We start from the raw sequence: 23,757 nt of genomic DNA on the forward strand, positions 1-23,757 counted from the left end.
AGGCAAAAACTAAATGGCTGGTGCCAATTTGCCAAGTGGAAAAATTCCTACCTGGCCCCAACAACCAGGCGACCAACATTAGTCATAGCAAGACCATAGTCATGCAATGCAAGAAAAGAATGTGGACGGGCTGGGAGATCCGATGAAAGGAGATGAATGGAGGCTGGCCCCAAGTCGCACTGTTGTTTAAATGGCAAATGGCCACGCAACCAGCTAACCCAATTGGTCAGCTGGGGGGGCGTGACGTGGCTGGGCATCCCACTGATGTGGGCAGCATCCCTCCACCCACTGCCGGGTAACTGGGGGGTCCCGGAACCCCTCCCACAACGCAGCCCCCTGGAAAAGGGGAGCTGTCTTAACAGGACTGCTATGAAAATACAATGACATAGAAGCATATGTACCACCTTGAATGCCTTGGAGGAAAGAGCAGGTATTTATGGTCATGAATCTGCTGACATCAATAAATACCTGCTCTTTCCTCCACGGCTTCTTTATGCACTGAAACAAACAGCTAATTATTTTATATAGCATTGGATTTCTAGAGAGAAGCTCCGGCCACAAGTTTCTTATCCCCATTTCGCCCATAACAATTTATCCACATTACTCTCTTTTCAGTTCTTCCATTCTTGTGACCACTGTTTTACAAAACAGTGTAAAAACATTGAGTTTATTCAGAATTAGATAGCTTAAAAGAGGCTTTATTGACACAAAGAAGATTCAAGTACTAATACCCAATAGCAAGATTAAAAAAGACATTCAAATCAGTATAATTTGGGGGTGGGCAAAACACACAGAGAAAAAAACGTGATGACAAGATGAACAATGCTTGTGTATCTGGGGACTAACAGAAGTCATTTACACATGAAGTAATACCTATTCAAAATACCTCATAGCTGTTGTATTATTATAATCTATAAGGTTTATTAAAATAATAATAAAAAGATACATGCTTTCTAAAGCAAGTCTAAAAGCAGAATCACTCTTAGAGATACACAGTGGATCCAAGAGTCAAGGTCTCTCTCTCATGTCTTATCAACGTTGTATGTTCAAAGGTCAGCACATAGCCTTAAAGGAAAAGCATTGAATATTAAAACAGTGTCACTATACCAGGATTTTTCTGACAATCAAAAGATCCTGCTAGTGGAGGTTTTTTTAGAGTACAAATCTATATGTTGAACTGCATGTTAGGGTAGTTAAATGATAGCAGATAGGGAGAAGATATACAGAGCCCAATTTGGCAGCAAAACTACTAAAGGTAGAGAAGACACAGAAACGGTAGCAGTTGATTTCTTTAGACAGGTGGGTTGCCCAGAGAGCTACAGTGAAGAATGGCTGCCTTGGCACTGACATTGTGAAGAGAAGTAAACCTGCAACAAGTAGATATCAGTGATGGTGGAGTTTCAAAGTGCCTTACAGGAAAAGGATAGAAATATAAAACTACAACAAATTGTTTTTTAAAGCACCAGAACTCTTCAACCAACACTAACCCACTATCAAAAATAATCAGCTAACAATAACAATTAGCCTTCCCCTCTGAGCCACAAGATTTGTAGACTACCTAAAATGTAAGCTCAGCAGTTAAAAGTTCATAATGAGAAGAATTTGAATGTTTAAATAGTTAGAAAAAAATAGAATATGCAGTAGGAATGGGAAGCTTTAGGGAACAATGGAAAGATGGATGGGAAGTGGACAGAATAGAATTATGGAATATATCTATTCCTTTTCCTTCCCTTTCTTTCACTTTTTTCTTTTTTATTCTTCAGTTCTGTGTGTGTGTGTAATATATATATATATATATATATATATATATATATATATATATATGTGTGTGTGTGTGTGTGTGACCAGTGCTCAAAAGAATGCTTTCAATGGCTTTCTTTTTGTAACCTCCTAAGAGAGTCTTTGGTTAAGCACTGTTGGACACACGTACTAAAAAAGCAAAAACAAAACACCTCTCATTGTTTTAATTTCACAGACTCCAAAGGCTAACAATGCATGTAACCCACAAATAGTTATTTGCAATTAAGGGTAGGTTTTTACCAGTTTCTCATAGGTTGCTCCTGATGTAGAAAAGGTGAAAACAGCCAGGTCCAGAATCACAGGCCTGCACCCTTTGTTGCCACATAGGAAACACAAACATGACCAGTTTGCGTTCCAGATACCATTAAAGCACTAGCTATCGGGGAAAAACATTACCCTCCCTATTCCTCCTCACTCCTGTCGCCTTCACATGAAGATACCTAGGTCTAGCAAATGTAAAGTCAGAAGTTCAAAGTTACAACCAAAGATATCCTTATGATACAATGCGTCCACAAGTGCTGTCTCTACATTAAAAGAAAGCTAGAGTTTTGTTGTAATTTTCAGTTGTACTCAACACTTCTTGTTTTGATGTTGTAAAAGAAAAATCTGTATCTCTATCTGACTCAGTGGTGGAGTCAGCAAGCATTTCATCTCAATGCAATTTAGAAATTGCTATTTTGGCCAATTTGAGAGCCCCACATATCAGCTTAAGCAAAGAAAAACAAGGATGTCAGAAAATCCCATCACAGGTTGCACCATAAGTATCTTCCGCTTGACTCTAAAATGAATTGAGAGGTAGAAGGATAGAGTCTGATCTCAGAGAATTTATCTGAGTGTGGCCAGCAAAAATAGATGGTGTTCCACATAATAGGTACATACCAATAAGTCATTCTAGACTGAATACATTTCTATTTCTGGTGAGGCACTGTTCTAATATTTGAAACCCATACATTCAAGTAGCCTTGCCTAAATCTTGTGGGCTCTTTTTTTTTTTTGGTTTGGAAGGTACTAGTAGCCTAAGTAGGAAGTCAAGTATCAATGAGTCCAAGCTTCAGCAGAAATCCAAAGCCAATTTTCCCCTCTTGAAAAAATTTGGTTTCACATTTTCTCTAGTCTGATTCAGATTTTCCTTGCTAATGACCTTCCACAGAGCAGGAAACACTTAAGCCATAGCGCAGCTCTACTTATCTCAACTTACATTTTCAAGGTACAAGGACATGGGAGAGTAATGCAGAAAGCAAACTGCACAGGCTTTTAAAAAGTCTCAAATACAGTGGTTCCTCTGTTACAAACTTAATTCGTTCCGGTGGTCCGTTCTTAACCTGAAACCATTCTTAACCTGAGGTGTGCTTTCGCTAATGGGGCCTCCCGTTGCCGCTGTGCCGCCGCCGTGCGATTTCTGTTCTCATCCTGGGGCAAAGTTCTCAACCCGAGGTACTATTCGGATATTTAATTTGGCACATTTTACTAGAGAATCTTCTGCTATTCTATTTTATGCAACAATCAATCTTAGTACTCGTGACCGTGGTTTATATTGTATGTGTTGTGCCTGATGATTTTTATGGTTATTGCTGTTTTTCCTTTTGTTATTTTTCTGAATGATGCCATGGTCTATGGCTAGCGCAATAAAAGTCGATGATGATGAACCCAAGGTACTACTTCCAGGTTAGCGGAGTTTGTAACCCGAAATGTTTGTAACCTGAGGTACCACTGTACAATTCTTTAGAGATAGACACACGGGAGCACCTATGACTTTAACTCCATTTGCATGTTCACCAAAGAGTACCTTTGAAATGTCTATGGCCCCATCTGCACTATATTTAAAGCTTAGTTTAAACAGTCATGGCTTCCGCCAAAGAATCCTGAGAAGTGTAATTTGTTAAGGACGCTAAGAGTTCTTAGGAGACCCCATCCTCCTCAAAGTGCTACAGTTCCCAGAGTAATCCCTCTTTCCAGGGAACTCAGGGAATCACAGCTCTGTGAGGGGGAAATGGGTTGCACTGTCAAGTCTCAGCACCCTTAACAAACTACACTTCCCAGGATTCTTTGGGGAGAGCCATGACTGTTTAAAGTGGTATAAAACTACTTTAAATGTACAGTGCAGATAGGGCATATGTGCCTCTCTTTGTGTAAGTGCATACACATTACTGAGAAAAAATTGTGCATTTCTTACTGGTCGGGAACCAGAATGCAAGCACCAACCTAGTGTCACCAAACCAAAAAGCAACAACTGGGATCTGTCTTTCATAAGCAAGTGATAATTGTAACATTTATTGGGTTTAAAGGTTCAACAGCAACCCAAAGTAGGGAAAGTGTTCTCTGTCATTTGTTTTCAGGTCACCTTATGTCATAAAGTTATGTGCCTGTCCCTGTAATGGGTCCTCTGGATATAAAGATCCAAACTTGATACTTTAGAGAGCCGTATGACCCAGACCTTGGATTACCAAGGGAAGTCCAACAACATTTATATGGACTAATTTAAAGTCAGGAAGACAGACCAACTATTTTCTAGGGTCCACATTGGGGCATTATCTTTGGGACATTTCTCCTCCTGAGCAAGAGCAGCAGAACGTGGAGAATTTTTTTAAGCCCATATTTATGTCATCCACACCACCAGATATTCTTTGTTAAATTACTATATTCTGCACAGCAAGTGTTTCTCCAGCTCCCAAAGGAATATTACAACCAGAACCTAGAATCACTGAATCATATAATTGTAGAGTTGGAAGGAACCATGAGGGTAATCTATTCCAGCCCGCTGCAATGCAGAAAACTTTGACCCATGAGGCTTGAACCCACGACCGAGATTAACAGTCTCATGCTCTACCTAACGTTCCGATACAGCCAGCAAGAACGCTAAAGGTCTCCCTGCTGTTATAGTGAACTGCAGCTATGCAAAAAGGTCCAGTTTATTTCTCACAATAAAAAACTTCACTCACTGAGATCTTTGAAAGGAACCCACAAAGCAGCGACTAAGACACCATGCTGAACTCTGTCCGTTTGAGCCTTTTTGCATGTCCACAACCACCACCTACACTTTATAAAACAATGCTGGACAACTGTTGTAACAATGAAAGTTTACACTGGATTTTGAATTTGCATTGCTATGGTGGCCAAAGAGGGCATATCTTGTTGCTTAGCATTTCTTGTAAAGAATGCAACAGAATGGTTACTGCATGTTACAACTGGGGGTGAAATGCAAATAGCAGAACCGTATGACCACAGAACAGAAGCCAGATTCTGACAGAACAGAAGTCAGTTTCTGGAAAGTCACCACCTTTTAATCACAGCTAGAGGAAGCAAAATTATTCCTGGGGCACGAATATATATGAGCACTTAGATGAAACCAAAGCAACTGGCACATATTTTTGAAGTTTAACTTCTCAATCTTTTTATGTGAGAAAGTCAAATATCTAAGGTACTTAAAAAATAAAGCGAAGCGGACTTTGAAAATTAAAGACTGCATATGACTTATTAAGTCTGTTGAAGGAGATCTTATAAGATTTCTGCCTTTCTAAATGTATCTCAAACTACATGCATATGTTGGGTGAAAAAAGCACCCATGGATGGTTATAAAATTTGTGGCTATGCAGTTTTCTAGCAAATACATGAGACCCATGAAGAAAATTCCTCAAGTGTGAGTAATAACAAAGCATTAATATATACTGTCTGTACAGTTCTGTAGAACAGCCTAGTTTCATAGGCTCAAATTGCTGATGGGCAGCAGCTAAGGCTAAGCAACAGTGCCTAAGGCCTCCTAGGGAAGTGGTCCTATAATTAGAGAAAACATAATGCTGGGGAGGAACCAACTCAATGGGATTCTATGAAAGAGATAAGGAACCCAATAATGATTTCCATAACCATCAGGCAAGGTGAAACATCCACCTTATCTTGCATAGGTAAATGGGCTTGATTTTAGGGTCATTGTTATGGACCTGCTTGCAACCACCAAGAGATCCTCACAAAACCATCCACACACATTGGCAAAAGAGTATTTTTCAGCTGAGAGGCAGAGGTGAGAACTGAGTTCCCCCCCAATAGGTGATAGGAGTTGTCTAGCCCTAAGAACACTGCACAGGCAGTTCCAGAAACTGTCTCCTTTTCCCCTGCCTGCCTGGAATCCAGAAAGCAATCTGTGCACAGAAGCTTTTTGTCCAAAAAGCTTTTCTGCTGGACTGAGCAAATGCACTCTCCTTTTCAATCTCATTTGTTCATCTGTAAAATAGAAAATAATGGCCTTTCTCACAGAGGCCAAACCTATTAAGTACAATACAAATACCAATTATCATTGTTCACAACAAGCACTTATGACCATTAGAGTGATTATATACCTTCTTGCTATAGAAAACCAAGTCAGGAATTATACAAACTACATAACGTAGTTAACACCTTGTCATCCCACCCACTTCTGATGAATCGTTTTAAATGCAGACTGAAGTCACTATTGTCTTTTCCAGGAACACAGAGAGAAAATTAAGAACCCCCACCCCTATTACATTTTGTCCAAAGTCAGCAGAAAGAGGGGTTTGGAATTTCATTTATTTATACACAGCGTTTACCAAAGTATTTCGAATCTGCAATCTGGAAAAAAAAACCCTAATGGGAGGGGAATAAATGCTTTCAGAAATACTGTAGTTCTTTCTCACAACTCCTTCAGCAACAGTTTGCTCTTATCGGCAAAGCAAGGTCACAAAGTTGTCTGCAGAAAAACTATGAACTCTGCTCCATCCTCCAGCACACACACTTTTTATCTCTGAGTTGGTTCTAAAATACAGCCTTGGTTCATTCAATCATTACATTTGGTAGTTTATTAGTATCAAACCGTCTTTCTGGGCCTATCCTATCTTTACACAGAAGCATACTCCACTGAAATTGATGGGATTTACTTATCACCAAATGCACAGAGGGCTACAGCCCTAAGGTCAAATGAACATATAGAGTGCATAGGCATGTAGACAAGAATTATAGCTCTAAAAGCTGTGGACTCTGTTTGCACTTCCTGAACCAGCAGCATATGCTGGACAGAAACCTAGAAAGAGGTCTCTCTCTCCTGGCAGAAGACATCGGAGGATATGTGCAAACAGAGATACGGAGTTGAGTGACATGTCAGCAGCAACTAGAAACCACACACATATACCACTTGGGAAGGGTGCAGATTAAGAAGAACAAACTTCACATCAACATGCTATTTTTATGGCAGTTTCTATATACAGTACAGCTTCTTCCTAGCCCCCTTACGGAAAACTCTTGAGCACCCTTCAAACACCAGCCATATAGCAAAGCCACGGTTACTCATTTCAAGTTTAATATCCCCAGAGTTAGGAGTAGCAAACATTTAGTTTTGGATTTGAACAGCCTACCCTCTTCCTCCCAGAGCTCCAATGTTCAAACGAGAAGCACATCCAGTTTAGTAGCCGGCTACCAACCTCTGCACGTTGGGAAACAGCAGCAACACTTGGCGAGGAACCAGCCCAGGCAAGGCGTGCTGGTATAAGCGTGCCTCCCACCCTTCATTCTGCCTCGGGGGTACTCATGGCAACCAGGCTCCACGGAATCCACCAGCTGAGCACAGCACACTCGCACCAAAAGTATCTCACCGCAGAGTAAGAAAGAAAACTACCTTCGGAAAAAGAGGAGAGCAGAGGGAGGAGCTCTCCGGAGACAGGGGCAGGGCCAACCTCCAGCTGGTGCTTATCTACTTTTGCCTGCAAGACTGGCTCGGAACACGATTATGCAACGAGAGCGGAGGAGGGAGGGAGCGAGAAACGCACCTACTACGAATCGCGACGCTTTCCTCTGTAGCCAAAACATTGCACAAGGACTTCTTCCGTCTACTCGGAAAACAAATGACAACCTGTCCTTGGGATAGACGTTGCAAACAATGAAGTAGGCAGTATGTCACTTTCGATTGCGCCAACTTTAAATAACAAAAAACCCCATGTCTGCGACCATCACATCTGTGGTATACTGCAATTAGCTCTCTAAAGATAGATCTTTTTTTTTTCCCGTCCGCGAAAGCGGGTGGAGAAAATCTACAGGTTTCCTGCCCGCTTCTTCTTAGTGACGGCTCTTTTCTTTTTGGAGGGATCTCAGTCGATCAATCAGCTGTTATTGCGAATTCTGGTTACAACTTGTCGGTGGTGTGGACGGAGAAACCGCGGGTAACCAACTTGCAGCTTCTTTGTTCTGGCGCTGCCTGTTTTCTCAGCTGGCTCCTTTGCAGAGTTGCTAACTAGCCAGAAACTGGCTGTGTGTGTGCCATTTTATTTTTTTTAATGAAACTTTTTAGGGCTTGAAGCTGCAGCCAATCAAACTTCAGGGCGGGGGGGCGTTACTGGGACTGGTTCAACAATTAGCAAAGGAGGAGATATCCAACAGGTTAAGCTTTCCCCCAGCTTTCAGATGCAGTGGTGAACGAAGTTTCCCCTTTCCTACAGTTTATGGGGCTGTTGGACTCCAATACCCATCAGCCAAAATGGCCAGTTATCTGATATGATGGGAATTGTAATCAACAAGACCTATTGGACCACAGGTTCCCCATTCTTGCTTATTTTAAAGGCAGAATGGCAGGGTCACTGAGAAAATTGGCAGCCCTGGTTGTATCAGCTGTTTGTGAATCACATGCTGACTCTTCTCCAAAGCATAGTCCTTCCCTTCAGGAGCCACTTACCCCAAGGCTGCTTATAGCATATATATTAAGATAAACATTGTGTTTAGAATGCATCACTTGGGAATGTTGCAAGAGATAAAACAGAAGGCTTATTTTAAAACAAATGTGTGCAAGTGTAGCCAATATAGGTTTTTATTTGATTTACAGTCACATAAGGTGGCTGCCTTATAGGAAGTAATTCAACCGACACAGTTCACCAGCACAGATAGACTATAACAGGGAAAACTGCATCTGCTAAATTTCAATATGCCATGGTGCAGCTGCTAAAACAAGAATTTTAATCAGGAAAAAGAAGCAACATGCCTAATTATTGCTGCATAATAACCAGAAATTCAGCAGGTGAAAATGTTCATGCATGAAATGCAAGGCTGAGGAAAACTTCACCTGTTGTATTTCTGCCTGCCAATGCAGAAGGGCGGCCAATAAGAAAAAAAAGGTAATGTAACCATTCTGAAGTGAGATACACATGTCTGAGTAAGTTTCTGATGTTGTGTTTCAGTATTTATATAACCCTAGTGTTCTTGCTTCCAATTTCAGAACAATAGTTTGCTACTGAGGATGTGATATGTCATAATTCAGTTCTCAGGAATAATGAATCGACTTCAGTGGCACTAATAAGTAGGTTCATGACTCAATACTTTCAGCAGTGGTTTGTGTACAGTACTAGAGTCCAAAAGGGTGTGCGAGTGACATCTTTAAGCAATGTCAGGCTTGATGTCTTAGCAGGGAAACTCAGCCTGTGACTCCTTGCCACTCCCTTTCTTGTTTGTTCTTCAAGGTAGCTATTTTATCTATTTGAAGAATACCACAGAGAGCTGTTTGCTTTTCTTAGCCTAGTATGGTGTGATGCTTCTGAACTATAAATTCCTTTGGAATGTTCTTAATAAATAGTGGTATTATATTGGGGCTGGCAGCTTCTTTGACCAGCCCTGCTCTTGTGCCTTTAACAGCAGCCTACTACTGGGAAATTAGGCAGGTGAAGGCTTTTACTGCCATGGAAATAATGTGATGAGAGAAGTTCCACCTGCTTAATTGAGCCTCTCAGCCTGTTGTTAAAATCCCAGGAACAGGGGATGGGAGGCGACGTTTCTTATCCAGTGTACCCAGCACATGGAAACCCACCAATCAATAACATTTAACATGCATGCCTGATGCATCTGGGATTTTATAGAGACATTTCCAAGCTGTTAGTAAAAATAAAAACAGGTTTTTTTCCACTGCTTACACATAAATTTGAACAATAAAGTGGTAAGGGAAGACCCTGATAGGTGCTGACCGGAGAGCAGCTACATAGTTCTTTAAAACTTAACCTGGAACAGTTGAAGCATTAGGATTTAACTGTGTGCAATGAAGCTCAGGGTGGATGGACTCCAAGTTGGGGAGCAAAGCATAGTTTCTGTCCCATAGAGAGCAGTTGCTGCCTAGGTAGCACCCACTCCTTAAGTGTCCTGTAGGTTGTCCCCAGCACATGTAAGTAGTTGGTGGAGCATGAGACTCTTCATCTCAGGATCATGGGTTCAAGCCCCACATTGAGTAAAAGATTCCTGCATTGCAGAGGGTTGGACTAGATGACCCATGTGTACAATAGTTTTCTTTTGAAGGTTGGAGATTTATTGGTGGAACACAGAAGCACAACAGAATGAGAAAACGAAGGATTAAATCATCACTTACTGCAACAGACAATTATTGATTTGTGTTTGTAAACAATGGGAAATCCTTTACATTTGCTTATCAACAACTGGAACTCATTGCTTCAGTGTACATTAGAAATACACACAATGCACACCCACCCACCCTGGTAGGGCTCCTATGTCTTTAACAGAAGTAGCATTGGCATAAGTGAGCAGGTGAAAGTTTTGTTAGCATGGAGATTATGCGATGGGGATGGCTTAATATTTTGAATTTGGCCTTTTCATAGGTTTTAAAGCTCTGGCAGTGGGAAGAGAGCTGGCAATGCTAGAGTGTTCTTTTGACTTTACAGCACATCACCTTTCTGCAAACCCTCCACAACCGAATCTCTCAGGAGCTATTTCAGCTCTTTGACAAAACGTGATGTCCTTCTGAGCCACCTAGAGGGCATTTCTATCCCAACAATAATCATAGAACAAAGCTGTCCTTTATGGTTCTGTCTCATGCCTGTATTGAAATCAGTTGTGACTTGCTTCCATCTGAGCAAGACAGGTTGTGACAAATAACGTGCCATCTGTTCCACTCAAAGAAGATGATGAAAATACTGAGGTTTCCAATGGAAAGTTGCAATAAAATATCTGCCTTAGCAAAATATTTATTCAACTAACCAAATGCAAATTTCCCACCAGCCTTGTTTCTCCACAGCTAAGGCAAAAGAGAGGCATAATGGACCATTGTCAGCTTTTGAGGAAGTATACAGGTGCCATGAATACCAGAGGGAACATAAAGGAGAGGCAAAATGGTTTCTTTGAGAGTAAGCAACATTTTCAATAAAGCTAAATGTATTTTTTTTGGCCTGTGGAAACATTCCAATGATCACTTGATTCCTCAAATTATGGAGGAAGAAGCAAACACTAAAGCAGGCAGGTTCATGCTATATTAAACTTCAGACCTACAGTTTCTGGAAAATAAACTAGTTACTGGAAGAGCAATCTAACCAAACCTGCTGTTTTAATTTTGAAACAGACATGCTGCTGTAGTACTTCAGGGCAGGGTAAACCACTGCGTTATTTTTGAGTCTTGTGTGATGACACAAGTATCAAGAGGTAAGAGTGGGGATTAGGGTAATTATGACTACAATGTTGGGATACGGGTTGACTGTAAATGAGGATTGAAAAATCCAGCATTGTCTGACACAACATTAAACATACTGCAAAGAATAATGGATGATTAAGAGGAAATTTTCAACAAGTTACTCTCCTCTCCTTTGTCTATATAACCATGAAAGGACCAGGAGGCCTGTGTCACATTACTTTCATCTAAATACTCTACAAACACCAGTTTTTTAGAGCACCAATGTAGGTTTGGATCAGAAGTTTGAGAATCTTGTACACCTGCATTCCATATCAAAAAGAACATACGTTTCTTCTTATGGAAAATGGTAACTGCTAGCTAGCTTAAGCTTTGTGGCTGCCACTGTAATCTACAGATAAGTGGACACTCACATATTAATAATATCAATATTACAGAGTTTTTGACTTTTAACTCTTGATATTAATGTGACTTCCTAGAACCCAAATAATAACTAAGCAGCCCACCAGTCCTGGACTTTCTGATGCACTATATATAGCAGTTTTTACCAGGTGAATTGGTAGATTACAGCCCCATATTATTAAACTGCATAAAAATTACATATGCTAATTTATATGCAAAGATACAAATTTAGACAGACAAAAACAAACCCTGGCTCTTGCTGTCAGGGCTTGCTCTGAGCTTTGAAGTGCAAACAGGATTTTCTGGACACTGTACACTATGTCAGGGGCAAGGAACCTGTGGTTTTCCAGGTGTTGTTGGATTTCAGCTTCCTCTAGTCTCAACCAGCATGGCCAGTGAAAATGGGAGTTACAGTCCAGCAACATCCAGAGGGCCATAGGTTTCCTGCTGTATGTGGCCCACTGTCCCACCTGAAATCTTTTGGTTAGAACTGCTTATTTACATAATTAAACTACAACAAGCATTGTCCAACATCTAGCACGAATTCTCTCTGTCTCAGTCACCCACCCATTCCCACTTACCTCTTTCTCTACCCTTACTGCATGTGCCCTGGGTAAATTCAGATGATGGGTGGGTAGGTCTAATTGGTACTGTGCTTTGCCTAGCCACATTGTAAGCAAATATTTTTTAAAATACAAAAGGCATAAAGCCCCCAGCCCACAAGCTAACAGTGCAAATGACTTTTATCCAGTTGACAGCTCACAGTTATACTTAAGAAAGACATGAGATGCCCTTTGGGCAGGATAAAGCCAGTTGTTTCCTTTCTGTTGTAGTCTTTGTCATTTAAAGACTACTGATAAAATACATTATGAGATTATCAAATGAAACCTCATCATGGCTCACATGGTACTTGAATTCTAATTAAGCTGAGGATAATTTTTTATCCCTTCCTTCTTCAGAAAATAAAAGGACACCTTCTTTCTCTCTCTAAATAAACTCTAAGTTTAAAATAGAATGGTACCAACTCTGTTTCTTAAAATAGTCTTTCCTGTTTTATTACAGAATTTACAGAGGAAATAAAGAGCCTGATGAATTGCCAGTGGTGCTTCTCCAGGGATAACTTACTACCGATTAAAGTCAAGTGACTTTAATGATACATTTGATACATTTCGTTTGCCAGTTCTGGTAAACAAATATAAGTCTAGATAAGCTTGTGTGCTCAGAAACAACGTGACTGCAATCTAAAATACACGTTATAGACAACAAAGCTTCCAAACCGTCTACACTAGAAATCTAGCCCTATCACAATACAACCATTTTAATACACTTTTCATTTCCCTAATATTCTGTTCATAATATTGCTTTAGGCAGTGAGGGGAAGACTAATGTCGTCAGAAGCACAAGTGGCAAAATACATTCCACTGAAGCTAATGACAAATTCAAAGCAACCTGCTCTCCAGTTGTTGGGAACTGAAGATAACTGAGTTAATTCAATTCACTTAATTAGGAGAAACACAACCACCTATGATTAAGCGCCAGAAACAAAGAGACATCATGAGCATGACATGTCCAGTCCGAACATAGCTGCAGGTCAAGAATATAAATCTCATAATTTTTAGATAAATAGGTTATACTAAGTTATTTGATTCAGATAAATAAATTAAGCCAGGTGCTACAACACAGAGAAGATCTGAAAATGTTGGTTGTTGAGCCTTTCCAAGAGGAATCTGTCCTGGCATTTTAGCACAGTAGATCCATCAAATTTCTCATATTCAACATGCTTTCATATAAACTATGGCAAGAGGAAAGGCAGATCACCTTTGGTGAGGCTAACAGCCTGATCCTATGGCCCATCATAGCTGCTGGACATACAGTATCTTACATAAAGAGGGTGGGACACACAACTTTCTTTTACAAAAGTCTCCAGCCTTCACTTTGGATTTTAGCACAGGAGCTACAAAAGAGGGATGTTCCCACTGCCAATAGGTTGCCCTCCTCCACTTTCTTATCATTAAAAGACGACTTAGTCATGCACACACTCATCTATGGTAAGAATCACACTTGGAGGACCAAACAGGAAATTTTAGAAATTGCAACAGTATTTTAGCATCTTTCAGGCTGTGCCACAAATGACTATGAGGGCAATTTGGCTACTAAACATTTTTCTGGGCTACTAAACATTTTGCAGGCTCATTTCTAAGGCCTTTTGTGACTGTAAGCCAGTTTTTCGCAGAATGAGTTTCCCGCTCAGCACTTGTACAGTGGATGTTGCTCCATGAGTGAGCTGGCTCATTAGCTTTAAAGCCAGATTCTTTGGCTCAAGCTTCTTAGAAAGTGTAAACACATGATACTTAAGCTAAGAAAATCTACAAAGTGTTCTGCTACTAACACCTTCAACATGACAAATTTTATTTTAAATAACTTTCTTTCTTTCTTTTTACTCCAGAGTCTGCAGGTTACCGTAATTCATAATTGCAATGGTAACATAAATAGGTATGTCAATTTTATGTAACCACTTCCTTGTACTATGTCAATTTAATGCTAGATATAGTACTATTTAAATGAAAGGAGTGAAAAAGGGAGGTGTGTTTTACTTGGCTGGATTGATAGCCTGCCTTCCATCCATGGCATCTCTGCCATCTGCCACTTCCTTTCCAATTCGAATACAGTAAACCTGCAATTTACATGCATTCAGTGCTATTTTTATAGAAAAAGAGGTGCTGGAACTCACCATTAACACCTCTCTTGTTTTCTTATAATGACAATGGTGCCCATCTGAGAGGTGCCAGAACTGAGTTCTGGAGTTCAGGCTGAAAAAAAAGCCCTGCCTGCATTTAACTTGTGTACATTCAGCTTTACGTGCATGGCAAAAAATAAAAAATAGAAGGAAGGAGCAGGAAGGGGCAGGGGTCCAGAAAAAATTACTTTGGCAATCCTACCCCAATGGGTTTTGACTACACATGATTTTGGCTTTAGATGTGATCCCTGAAATGTAACCCTGGTATAAGTTGCAGGCTTACCATATGGTAATTTAATACTTCACATCTCCATAATGCGGGAAAACTACAGGAATAAAAGAATCTGTTCCCTCTGTTAAGCTCAAGAGAGTAGTATAGACAGATTTGCAGTCTGAGTAGATTATAGATGTTATTTTCTTTCCCTGGGAAAGAAATGACTTCTTCATTTGAAAGAGATAAGTCCTGTTCTATTTAAAATACTAACCCTTGCTGGAAAAACTAAAGGTGTATAAGAAGTTAGTTTCACATAATCCTTTTTCTTAAATTCCTCCAGAATTTTCAACATTAAATCCAGGATAGGGAATTTCCCAGTGTTTTTGGACTCCAACTCTCACCATGATGATAGAATCTGTAGTCACGCAACTTCTGGAAGGACACCACTTCCCCCTTTCTGCCTTCAATATTGACTGCTGAGTTTACTTTACAGATATATTTTCAAAAGGCTGGAACACCAGTATCATAGTAGTAAAGGTGGAACGGGGAGGAGGAAAAGTGGAACAACACCAGTCAAATGAGGCAGCAGCAAGTGCAAGCCCAATAATAACTTACAAGATTGCCCCATCAGGCTTTTACAGATCATCTATGGGCACTGGGACACTTGTACCACATGCACAATGCAAACTCAGTTCACGTAACAAATTTAAACACCTTTCCATATTCATGATTTGGGAAAGGATTTTTCTTCTCGATCCATCCATTTATCTAACCTGCTATAAGTACACTCAAAACTAATCTAGGTTAACCCAAGGTCAACTGGAAAATCTATTATTGTAGCATTGTCTCTATTCTGAGCCCTCTTCATATTAAGGGGCAGCTTCCTCTGTTGTCCCAAGGGGCAGCATGGACACTGCTGTCAGACATACATAACATTCACCTTTGGAAACTGCTGCTCTTAGGCCTAGTTTTCACTGAGTAGGTAAAGCTGTCTTTGAGCTATACCACTTGAGCCACCAGGTGATGCTTCTCCATGACAAGGGGAGGGGGTCAAATCCCTGTTGTATTGGGTGGAATGCTTGGGTAGCATCTCCCTTGACATGCTAGTTTTTCATATGCATGGATTTTTATTTTTGTATTAGGGAGAATTGAATATGGAGTGGGTTAGCCAGACACAGCTGACTCACATCAGTGAGAATTAGTTATTAGGTCCATGCATATTTTCTCGATGTATTGACCCTGATTCTTATATTATAATTTAATTTATCTTTTTAGAATGAGTTATCAATAACTGAGTAACTAGAAAGTTACTATAAATATAAAGTTTCTATAAATACTATAAATAACCGAGTAACTAGAAAGTAACTAGAAAGAAACTATAAATCAGGAGAGCCCTCTTGTGAGAGGAAAGAGTAACAGCACACTCATTTGCCACAGCAAGAGGGTGGCGTGGGTTAGATCACAGCAATAGTTTTTAGGAGTTGAAAAATGCTTTTAACAGTTGAAAAAGGCTCTGCTTTTTGTAGATGCAGTTTCCTTTTCTTTCACTGTGTAGAACTAAATGGTGAAAACATTCCAGAAAGACTGTAAATGCCATATTGGTAGTCAAGATAGCCCTGGGACTAATTAGCAGTTGCTGCAAGAATGAGCTCACCTATGTTTATGGGCTTGCTTTGATATATGCTAACTGGCTTGCTTTGATGCTATGCTTCTCTGTAGGCTTTAGGATGCTTGGTTATTGGCCTAGGCAGGGGCGCAATCTAAGACTTGGAGGCTTGCCACCTATGCCTTCATTGGCAGGCAGCGTTCAAAACTCTCAATGTTCTAGGGCTAGGCGCATTTTGCGACAGAGAATTTCATTAGTGCGAGCAGTTTCTGAACTCTGAGAATAGTATTGCCCCTAAGATTTCAGAACTGCAGAGTGGAAGGAAAGGAGGACCTTTTTCTGCCTCCCCACTTCCAGCTACTCTCTGAAGATTGGAGAAGAGACCCGCTTAAGAATATTAGGGGGGTGGGCAGGTGAAAGACTAGACCATGTGAAAAACGAATGTAATATTTTAGCTTCAGTTCATTCATTTTCAGCTCTCTATTCTTCTTATAAAAAAGTGGGCCTAGATATTCTATTGTTGTACCTATAACCTAGGTTTAAGGTGCCATTCAGTTCCTAGCTTTCAAATCTAGAATGCTTGCTGTTTCTGTGTCTGTCCCAAGTCTAAAAAGGCAGCAAGGCTCTGCAGGCTGTGTTGTACATTTACACCTTCTTTTAATAAAGCACTAGAATTGATCACTTTGGCATTTTTGACATCCTTGTTTGGTATCCCTGCACCAAACCAATCACACAAGCTCACCATTGGGCCTGTGGCTCAGATTTTGGACCTGTGAAGCAGATTTTTAAGCGATACAAAAACCTGTGCAATCTGTTTACCAGAAGTGAAAGTGGAATAAGTGCATACATCACAAGCAGTGGCTACATACCCACCATGCATTTAAAGCACATGAAAAGCATACACATGCCACCAAGAACCCTGGGAACTGTGGTTTACTCTTTACAGAGCTACCATTTCCAACACCCTTTTTAAAACTACAGTTCCCGGTATTCTTTTTTTTTGGGGGGGGTGCATGGTGTGCATTGAGCCTAAGATTCCTCCCTTTTATAGAACAAATCTCAGAATGCTGAATGCCTTCTTCTGTCCCTTTGTCTAGTTTTTAGATAAATTTCTATTTACTGTACTTAGTCAATATCTTCAGAAAAATGCAGACAGTGAAATTTGCCTACATTTTTCTGTTTGCCTGTTCACTAAGATTAAGGAATGTCAGTTCTTTTCACTACTTCTTTTCACTGCCTTTGCTTCTCTGTTGACACCTGGCTCCAGAATAATAGCTGTTTGTCTCTGTTACCCTCTTCCCTGAGGTTTAAGTGTGTTACTGGCTTGACCTTTATTGGGTTTTTCTTACTCCACTTTTCTGTCCATGAACACATGAAATGAATTATAACATTTAAAACAATATAACATAAAAACAAACAATATATGACAGCAGCGAACGAAATCCAACTAGGCATTCTCCACCTAGACTATATTTGTGATTGTCCAGCTCAGGCAAAAGCTCAAGGGCTTTCTTAGAAGAAATGATGCTAAGGTGAATTGCTTAACAAAACTATCCTTCCCAGCTAACTGCTATAATGTGATAGAACTCAGGTGCTTTAGGTATTGCTTTTTGGATCACCTGATCAAAAGTTTCAAAAACAGAAGTTTGGTGCTTTATTTTTAAATATTCCCCCAATTTATTTTTAAAGCACCCTTGAAAACCCTATATACTGGGAGAAGGTGATTTTCTGAATGACTCAAAAGCCATCCAATCAGCATTATGCAGAGTCAATGCACTCATTGTTTTATAGCAGATACAATGTCTGGCTAAACAGTATGTAATTGGGTTTCCACTCAAGCAGGAAAAACAGGCCCCTTCCTTCCCCCACCCTCTCCTGGCTGATGCAGGTGAAAAGATAAGTATGCACATCAAAAGTGCAGACAGCACACTTCCACAGCAGGCTGGCAGCTCAAATTATGAATATCTGTACTTTTATCCTCCCTTCATTTTAGCTAGTGAAATAACAGTGGAGGGAATATCAGCCCTGTTCAATTTCTGCCTACCTTTTCCTGAAGGGAAGAAACAGTCCATCTCCACACTGCTCCGGGAATGTGAGATACAGAGAGCACTGCTGGGGACCAGCCCTTCCTGAGGAGGACTTCGCTCTGTTGTCCGTACCAAACACCAGCCGGGTCTTTCACTTGGCCTTTCCAGTAACTCCACTGTTTGCCCCACCTGGATACTCAGCTCACTACTATGGCTGGCTATAAAGTCTTGTAGTACCACAGTTAGTTCACATCCTCCAGACAGCTGTAAGGGGAGAAAATTGAAACAGAAAAGAGGAAAAGTGAGTCACCTATAACAAGGCACAGTGATATTTCATGTAACATTGGCTCTTGTACTGAGAAACATAGTTCACTTTAACAGTTTCCATTCCAATCTGTTGCTTCGGATGGGATTCAGTCACATACCTGTAGGGCAAAGCAAATGGGACTCATACAGGTACTTGTATGTTTCCTCTGATTCAAATCTGTGGGTCACTTAATCAGGAGGAAATCTTCCTTCCTCTGTGGTGTGATCCTGACTGGATATGCAACTCCTCATATGCATGCATTTCCCCACTTTTCTTTCTAAAGGTATAAGATACTATCACTGGGTTTTCAATATCATGTGTGGTTCGGCTTTCAGTCAAAATAGTGGGAGGGCTCAGTGTTTTTTTCCACTGTTAAAACCAAGTAGGTTTCACATCCTGGCTAGTGCTCAGACATGGGACAGCAAAGCACAAAACAGAGGTATCCTTGCTTAAACATATGCCTGGACTAGCCTTCCCATTGTGGTTAGATGCTGTTACCATCTGATTCTGATTACTATATGTTAAATCTGCCTCCAAGAATCTCTCATCTCTTTCCTGGGAAAGGATACTTTATTGCAGGATCACTAGTTTTTAAAATGACGGAGCCCATGAGACATCTACTACTCCCCACGGGAGGGAAAACAATGATTATTATTATCACTGTTAGCTAAAGAGTGCCATCAGTGTAAATGGTGCATTACAGAATTAAATAAAGCAGGCACTTGGTATAAGAGTTTGCCATCTAAGAATTAGATGAAGGAGAGAAAACAGCAAGGGAGTGCTGGAAAAGGCAAAATTCAGAAACACATTTTATAAATGTAATTTATGCAACACCTAAAACACTATCTGTCTGGTGAGAAGATAATGCTGAGGATCTCCCCCGCTATATTGTTCAATGGTACATCTATAAGGAGGCATGAGTCCCTTCGTGTTCCCTCGCCTCTTCCTCCTTAAGTTTTGAACAAATTCACAAAACATGTACAGAGTTTTTGGCTGCAAAGGAAGAGAGGTCTTTAAAAAAAACAACAACAACAGGAAGGCTACGACAAATCTGCATGGATACAAAGTGGCAGCCAGTGTTCTGTCTATATTGCTGTTCTGCCTTGTTATGTCCTATGGTTAAAACAAAAATAACATTAAATAGAAACTTTCCATAAATAATAGAACTGAAGCGATTAAAGGAAAAGGAAAAGTCAGTCTAAGCCCTTACAATGGGATAAAATATTTTACACCATAATTACTCTCAGATAGATGCTTGCAGCAGCAAATATGGTATATATTCATTTGGGGGGTACATATCTTCAGCTCTAATGGTAAGCACTGTTGATGTCTGCAGTGCCGAAGCGTGATGTGCTTCAGTCTTCATTATTCTCTTACCAGTCCATGTGTAGCCTACAGGGGCTAACTTGCAGCCCTTCAGTTCTTGGACTGCAGCTCCCAACTACTAGCCAAGGTGGCTAGGGCTAATGGGAGCTGTAGTCCAACAACTTCTGGAGGACCACAGGTTAGACACCCCTGGTGTAGTCCACACAGCTGGCTAATGATAAAGGTAATGGCTGTGCCATTCAAGAAAGGTCTGGCTTTGGCAGAGACCTACCTAGAGTCCCTTACATCCTTGGCAAGGAGTTGTATTGGCACCCCTAGCAAGGAGCTGTATTGAAAAGAATCAATAGCCTACATCAGTCATGTATGATCTAGCTGAGATTCTTGCATTGCAAGGGGTTGGAGTAGATGACCCTGGGGTCTCCTCCAACTCTACAGTTCTATTATTCTACGTTTCACTGCTTCCTTGTTACTCTTTTTACCAAATCTTGACAACCCTTTTCTTTCTTTTTGGCCTGTGTCTATGCTGTTTGATGTTCACAATAGTTTAGGGCAGGTACTGTTTGCTCAGCATCCCACTCAGTTGCTTCTGGATTCTTGATCCATGTACCCAACTGCATAAGGATGTGTTTACTGGCTGCTCTCTTTCCTTCACTATTTTCTGTGGGTCTTCCTATGAAAGGTCTTAACCAAAAGATCATTCTGTAGTTGGGTGAGAAGGAATGTAGCAGAAGATTGATTAGACCTTTATTCATAACACTGACTAGGTCTCATTAAGATCAATGTTTTCTTACCATTTCTACAGCAAATGCACTGAAGATCTTGTCTCTCTGCATATATTACTTCCCATCATCCTTACCCGGCCCCAAAAGCTGAAGGACTACCAAGGAACAAAATGGCTCTCAAACTGTGAAGCCAGTATAACTCCCTGGGGAGCTGCAAACCAAACTACTTCCTGACCTATCTTTATGCCTAGAGGGCTTTTTTAGTGCTTTGATAGTATCTGGAATTGGCTGCTAAACTGGTCCTTGGAATCAGCACAGAGCACATTCCTCTGTGAACAAACCCCACTTTTATTGCCCGATGGTGCTGGGAGGCTCAGGGGGATGCTTAAGCAATTCGATCTTTATGAAATCTGACATGAACTGAGCTGATCTGTAACTCTGGATTAATATGTGGATTGGAACCCAGTTATCAACTGAACTTCACATTTCTCTGACACAGTTCTTGTCTCAAAATTCACCAAAATGCATTTTAAAATGCACATTTTGAGAGACAATATGTTTAGAAATAAGTACTTTAAGGAAAACATATTTAATTATGCATTAAAAGTCACAGATTAATATGGAAATGTGATGGAATGGATTTCTGAACGGACACATGTAAAAGTGACATAGACAAGTGTCAGAGCCGCCCGAGGTCCCAGCTCACAAAGGACCAACGCTGCTTCGTTGTTAAGTACAAAAGTCTTTATTGAAGTTCAGTTTCACTTCCAGAGCCGCAGCGTGCAGCTCTACGTCTCAACTATCAGACCGCTGTTGCTCCGTCTGAGTCTCCTCCCCCCAGACACCAATTTAAGACTCTAGCCTTACTCCACCTCTTCCTCTGTTCTTTCCGCCTCTGGTTCCGCCTGTCCGTTGGGGTCTCGCCCTTTCTAGACTCTTCCGACGCTGAATCCCCTGAGCCTTCCCCCTCCCTCTGGCAGGCTTTAGGAGCTGGTTCCCCATCCGGGTCTCCTGCTGTCCCCCGCGCCTGTACATTTCAACTTGGCGCGCACGCCCAGCCAGCAACTTTCCTCCTGACCGTTTCACTGCTGCTGTCACTGCTTCCCCCTCTGGGGGGGCTAGCTGCAACTGACCTCCCCTCCGTTGGAGGCGTGGTCAGCCCTGACTCACTTTCTCTCCCCGCTGGAGGAGACGCTGGCCCTGACACATGTGACTCTTCTCCCCCACTACGCTCTGGTGGGGAAACTGGTCCTGATCCCCCGCTGCTGCTTTGGGGTTCCCCGCTGGCTCCTTGTTTCTGGTGCGTCCCCCCTGGGACCCCCCTTGCCCTGACCGTCGGCGCCCCCTTCTGGGAATCTTCTGATTCGCTGGAGAAGCTCATGGAATCTCTCGGGCCACTGTCATACTCCCCTACGCTGCCCTCGGATTCTTCCCCTTCGCTCTCCATTTCCTCTCTCCCCTGTGCTCCTGCTCCTGAGCCCCTGACAACAAGAAACAGACCCGAGCCACCCATCCCTAGCCTTGTATTTTCATCACAGACTTGAAACTTCCTTGGAGTGTATATCTAAGGGATAATAAGGCACTCTGAACAAACCAGGATGCCCATTAGCTTAGCTGGTTTTAGTTGCTTAAGTTACATTTTTTGAAGGCTCTGTAGTAGTTACATGGTGAACTATGAGTTTGGCTCATTCATATGATTTCAGCATAGCAAAAAATACTATGACTGCCTTGACATACACCAGTCAAGGATTTCAATGTCATAATTTAGGATTGTATGGATAATAAAGGTAGTTCATTTAAAAAGTTGAATCAGGTTCAATTCAACTCCTTTAAAAGAATATAGTCTGCATACAATGCAACACACAACCACTAGATGTCCATATTTGCTGTCTAATGGCAAACTATGTCTGCATCAAGCTAGGCTGTTTTGGACTGAATGGTGGGGGTATGACAGTGTATATGATGGTCAGTTAGTAACTGACAGCACCAACCAAAGCTGAAAAAGGACCCATGAATTGCTTACAGTAGTAAGGCTGGCAGATGTTACAAAAGCAGAGGCAAACTTTCTCTAGATGCTTCATACAACTTTTGGAAAAAATAACGTAAAGATTCAGAGGAAAGAGGAAAGTACCCTTAAATGCTGAGGGGAATATTTACGAAAAATAAGCAAAGTCAAGTGGCAGAATTTCTAGAAATCTACATGACCACAATGACATCAAAGGCATAGCATCTAGCTTTCTATAATAAAGCCTAATAAGCTTCATGATCATTCCTAAAATTGCATATTTTGGATGTTTTTGCAAAAATAAAGTCCTTATAGCAATGAAGAAAGCTTTGAGAAAATGGATGCAATGTCTGCTAAAAGCTCAACAAGTTTTTAAGGACAGTGTAAGGTTTCCCTTGGCTAAGGGGCAAAGGCACCTTCCTTATATACTGTATTTTTCGCTCCATAGGGTGCACCTGACCATAGGGCGCACCTAGTTTTTAGAGGAGGAAAATACGGGAAAAAATATTCTGAATCAAATGTTGCACTAAACTATTTAAAGCAGCAAAGCGGGCGGCTCCTGTCCGCTTTGCTGCTTTAAATCGAGCCTCAGAGGAGGGTAGGAAGGGGAACCATGGCTTATCTAAGTCCAGTTAATAATGCTGAGCCTGACTTATGGCCATCGAGATTAGCCTGGCCGTCTCAGTGGAAATCTGGGGAGGCTGGGGTGGACTTTCAGTGGTCAAAGTGTGGTTGTGTCTTCCTGCCTGGCATCTATTTCCTGCCGTCTTTCCCCCCTGCACCCCCGCACCCTGCTTCGAGGGAAGGAAGCGGAGCCATGGATCCTCTGCTCACAACTGCAGTGGATTCCCTCCACTTTGAAGCAGGAAAGTGGGAGAGGAGCTGCTTACACGAGTGTAAGCTGCTCCCCTCCCACATTGCCACTTCAAAGGAAGCCCGGGAGGAGGGAATCTGCTGCAGCTTCCCCCACCTCCCGCAGAAGCCGCGCGCTCTTTAAAGGGGCTGCGCGGCTTCTCCTGGCTTTTCTGGGAGGTGGGGGGATTCCCCCACCTTGTAGAAAAGCCCGCAGGAGCCGCGCAGCCTTTAAAGGGGGTGCCGCTCTTGGGAGCTTTTCCCCGAGGAGGGAGAATGGATTGATGCGGCCGGTCAGTCCCTTCTCCCTCCTGGGGAAAAGCCCGCAAGAGCACACGAAGCTTGTGTGCGGCTCTTGGGGGCTTTTC

General features: G+C 41.5%; 1 protein-coding gene across 27 annotated transcripts in view; it reads right to left on the minus strand.

The window, feature by feature from the left end:
* KALRN (kalirin RhoGEF kinase) overlaps window positions 1-23,757 on the minus strand; it is a 512,792-nt gene that overhangs the window by 70,560 nt on the left and 418,475 nt on the right. For 20 of the 27 annotated variants that reach the window (XR_014541086.1, XM_083583660.1, XM_083583665.1 and 17 more), the window contains one exon: window positions 18,195-18,441. Coding sequence is in view for 26 of the 27 variants with exons in the window: in XM_083583660.1 (XP_083439786.1) it covers window positions 18,195-18,441 (247 nt within the window). In the remaining variant the exon portion in view is untranslated. Of the gene's footprint in view, window positions 1-7,226; window positions 7,412-18,194; window positions 18,442-23,757 lie in introns of those variants that run through there. The other 7 variants (XM_083583667.1, XM_083583666.1, XM_083583664.1 and 4 more) reach the window with 3 other exon arrangements.

This window comes from Podarcis filfolensis, assembly GCF_964270895.1.
Source record: "Podarcis filfolensis genome assembly, chromosome: 1".
Classification (NCBI taxonomy): Eukaryota; Metazoa; Chordata; class Lepidosauria; order Squamata; family Lacertidae; genus Podarcis; species Podarcis filfolensis.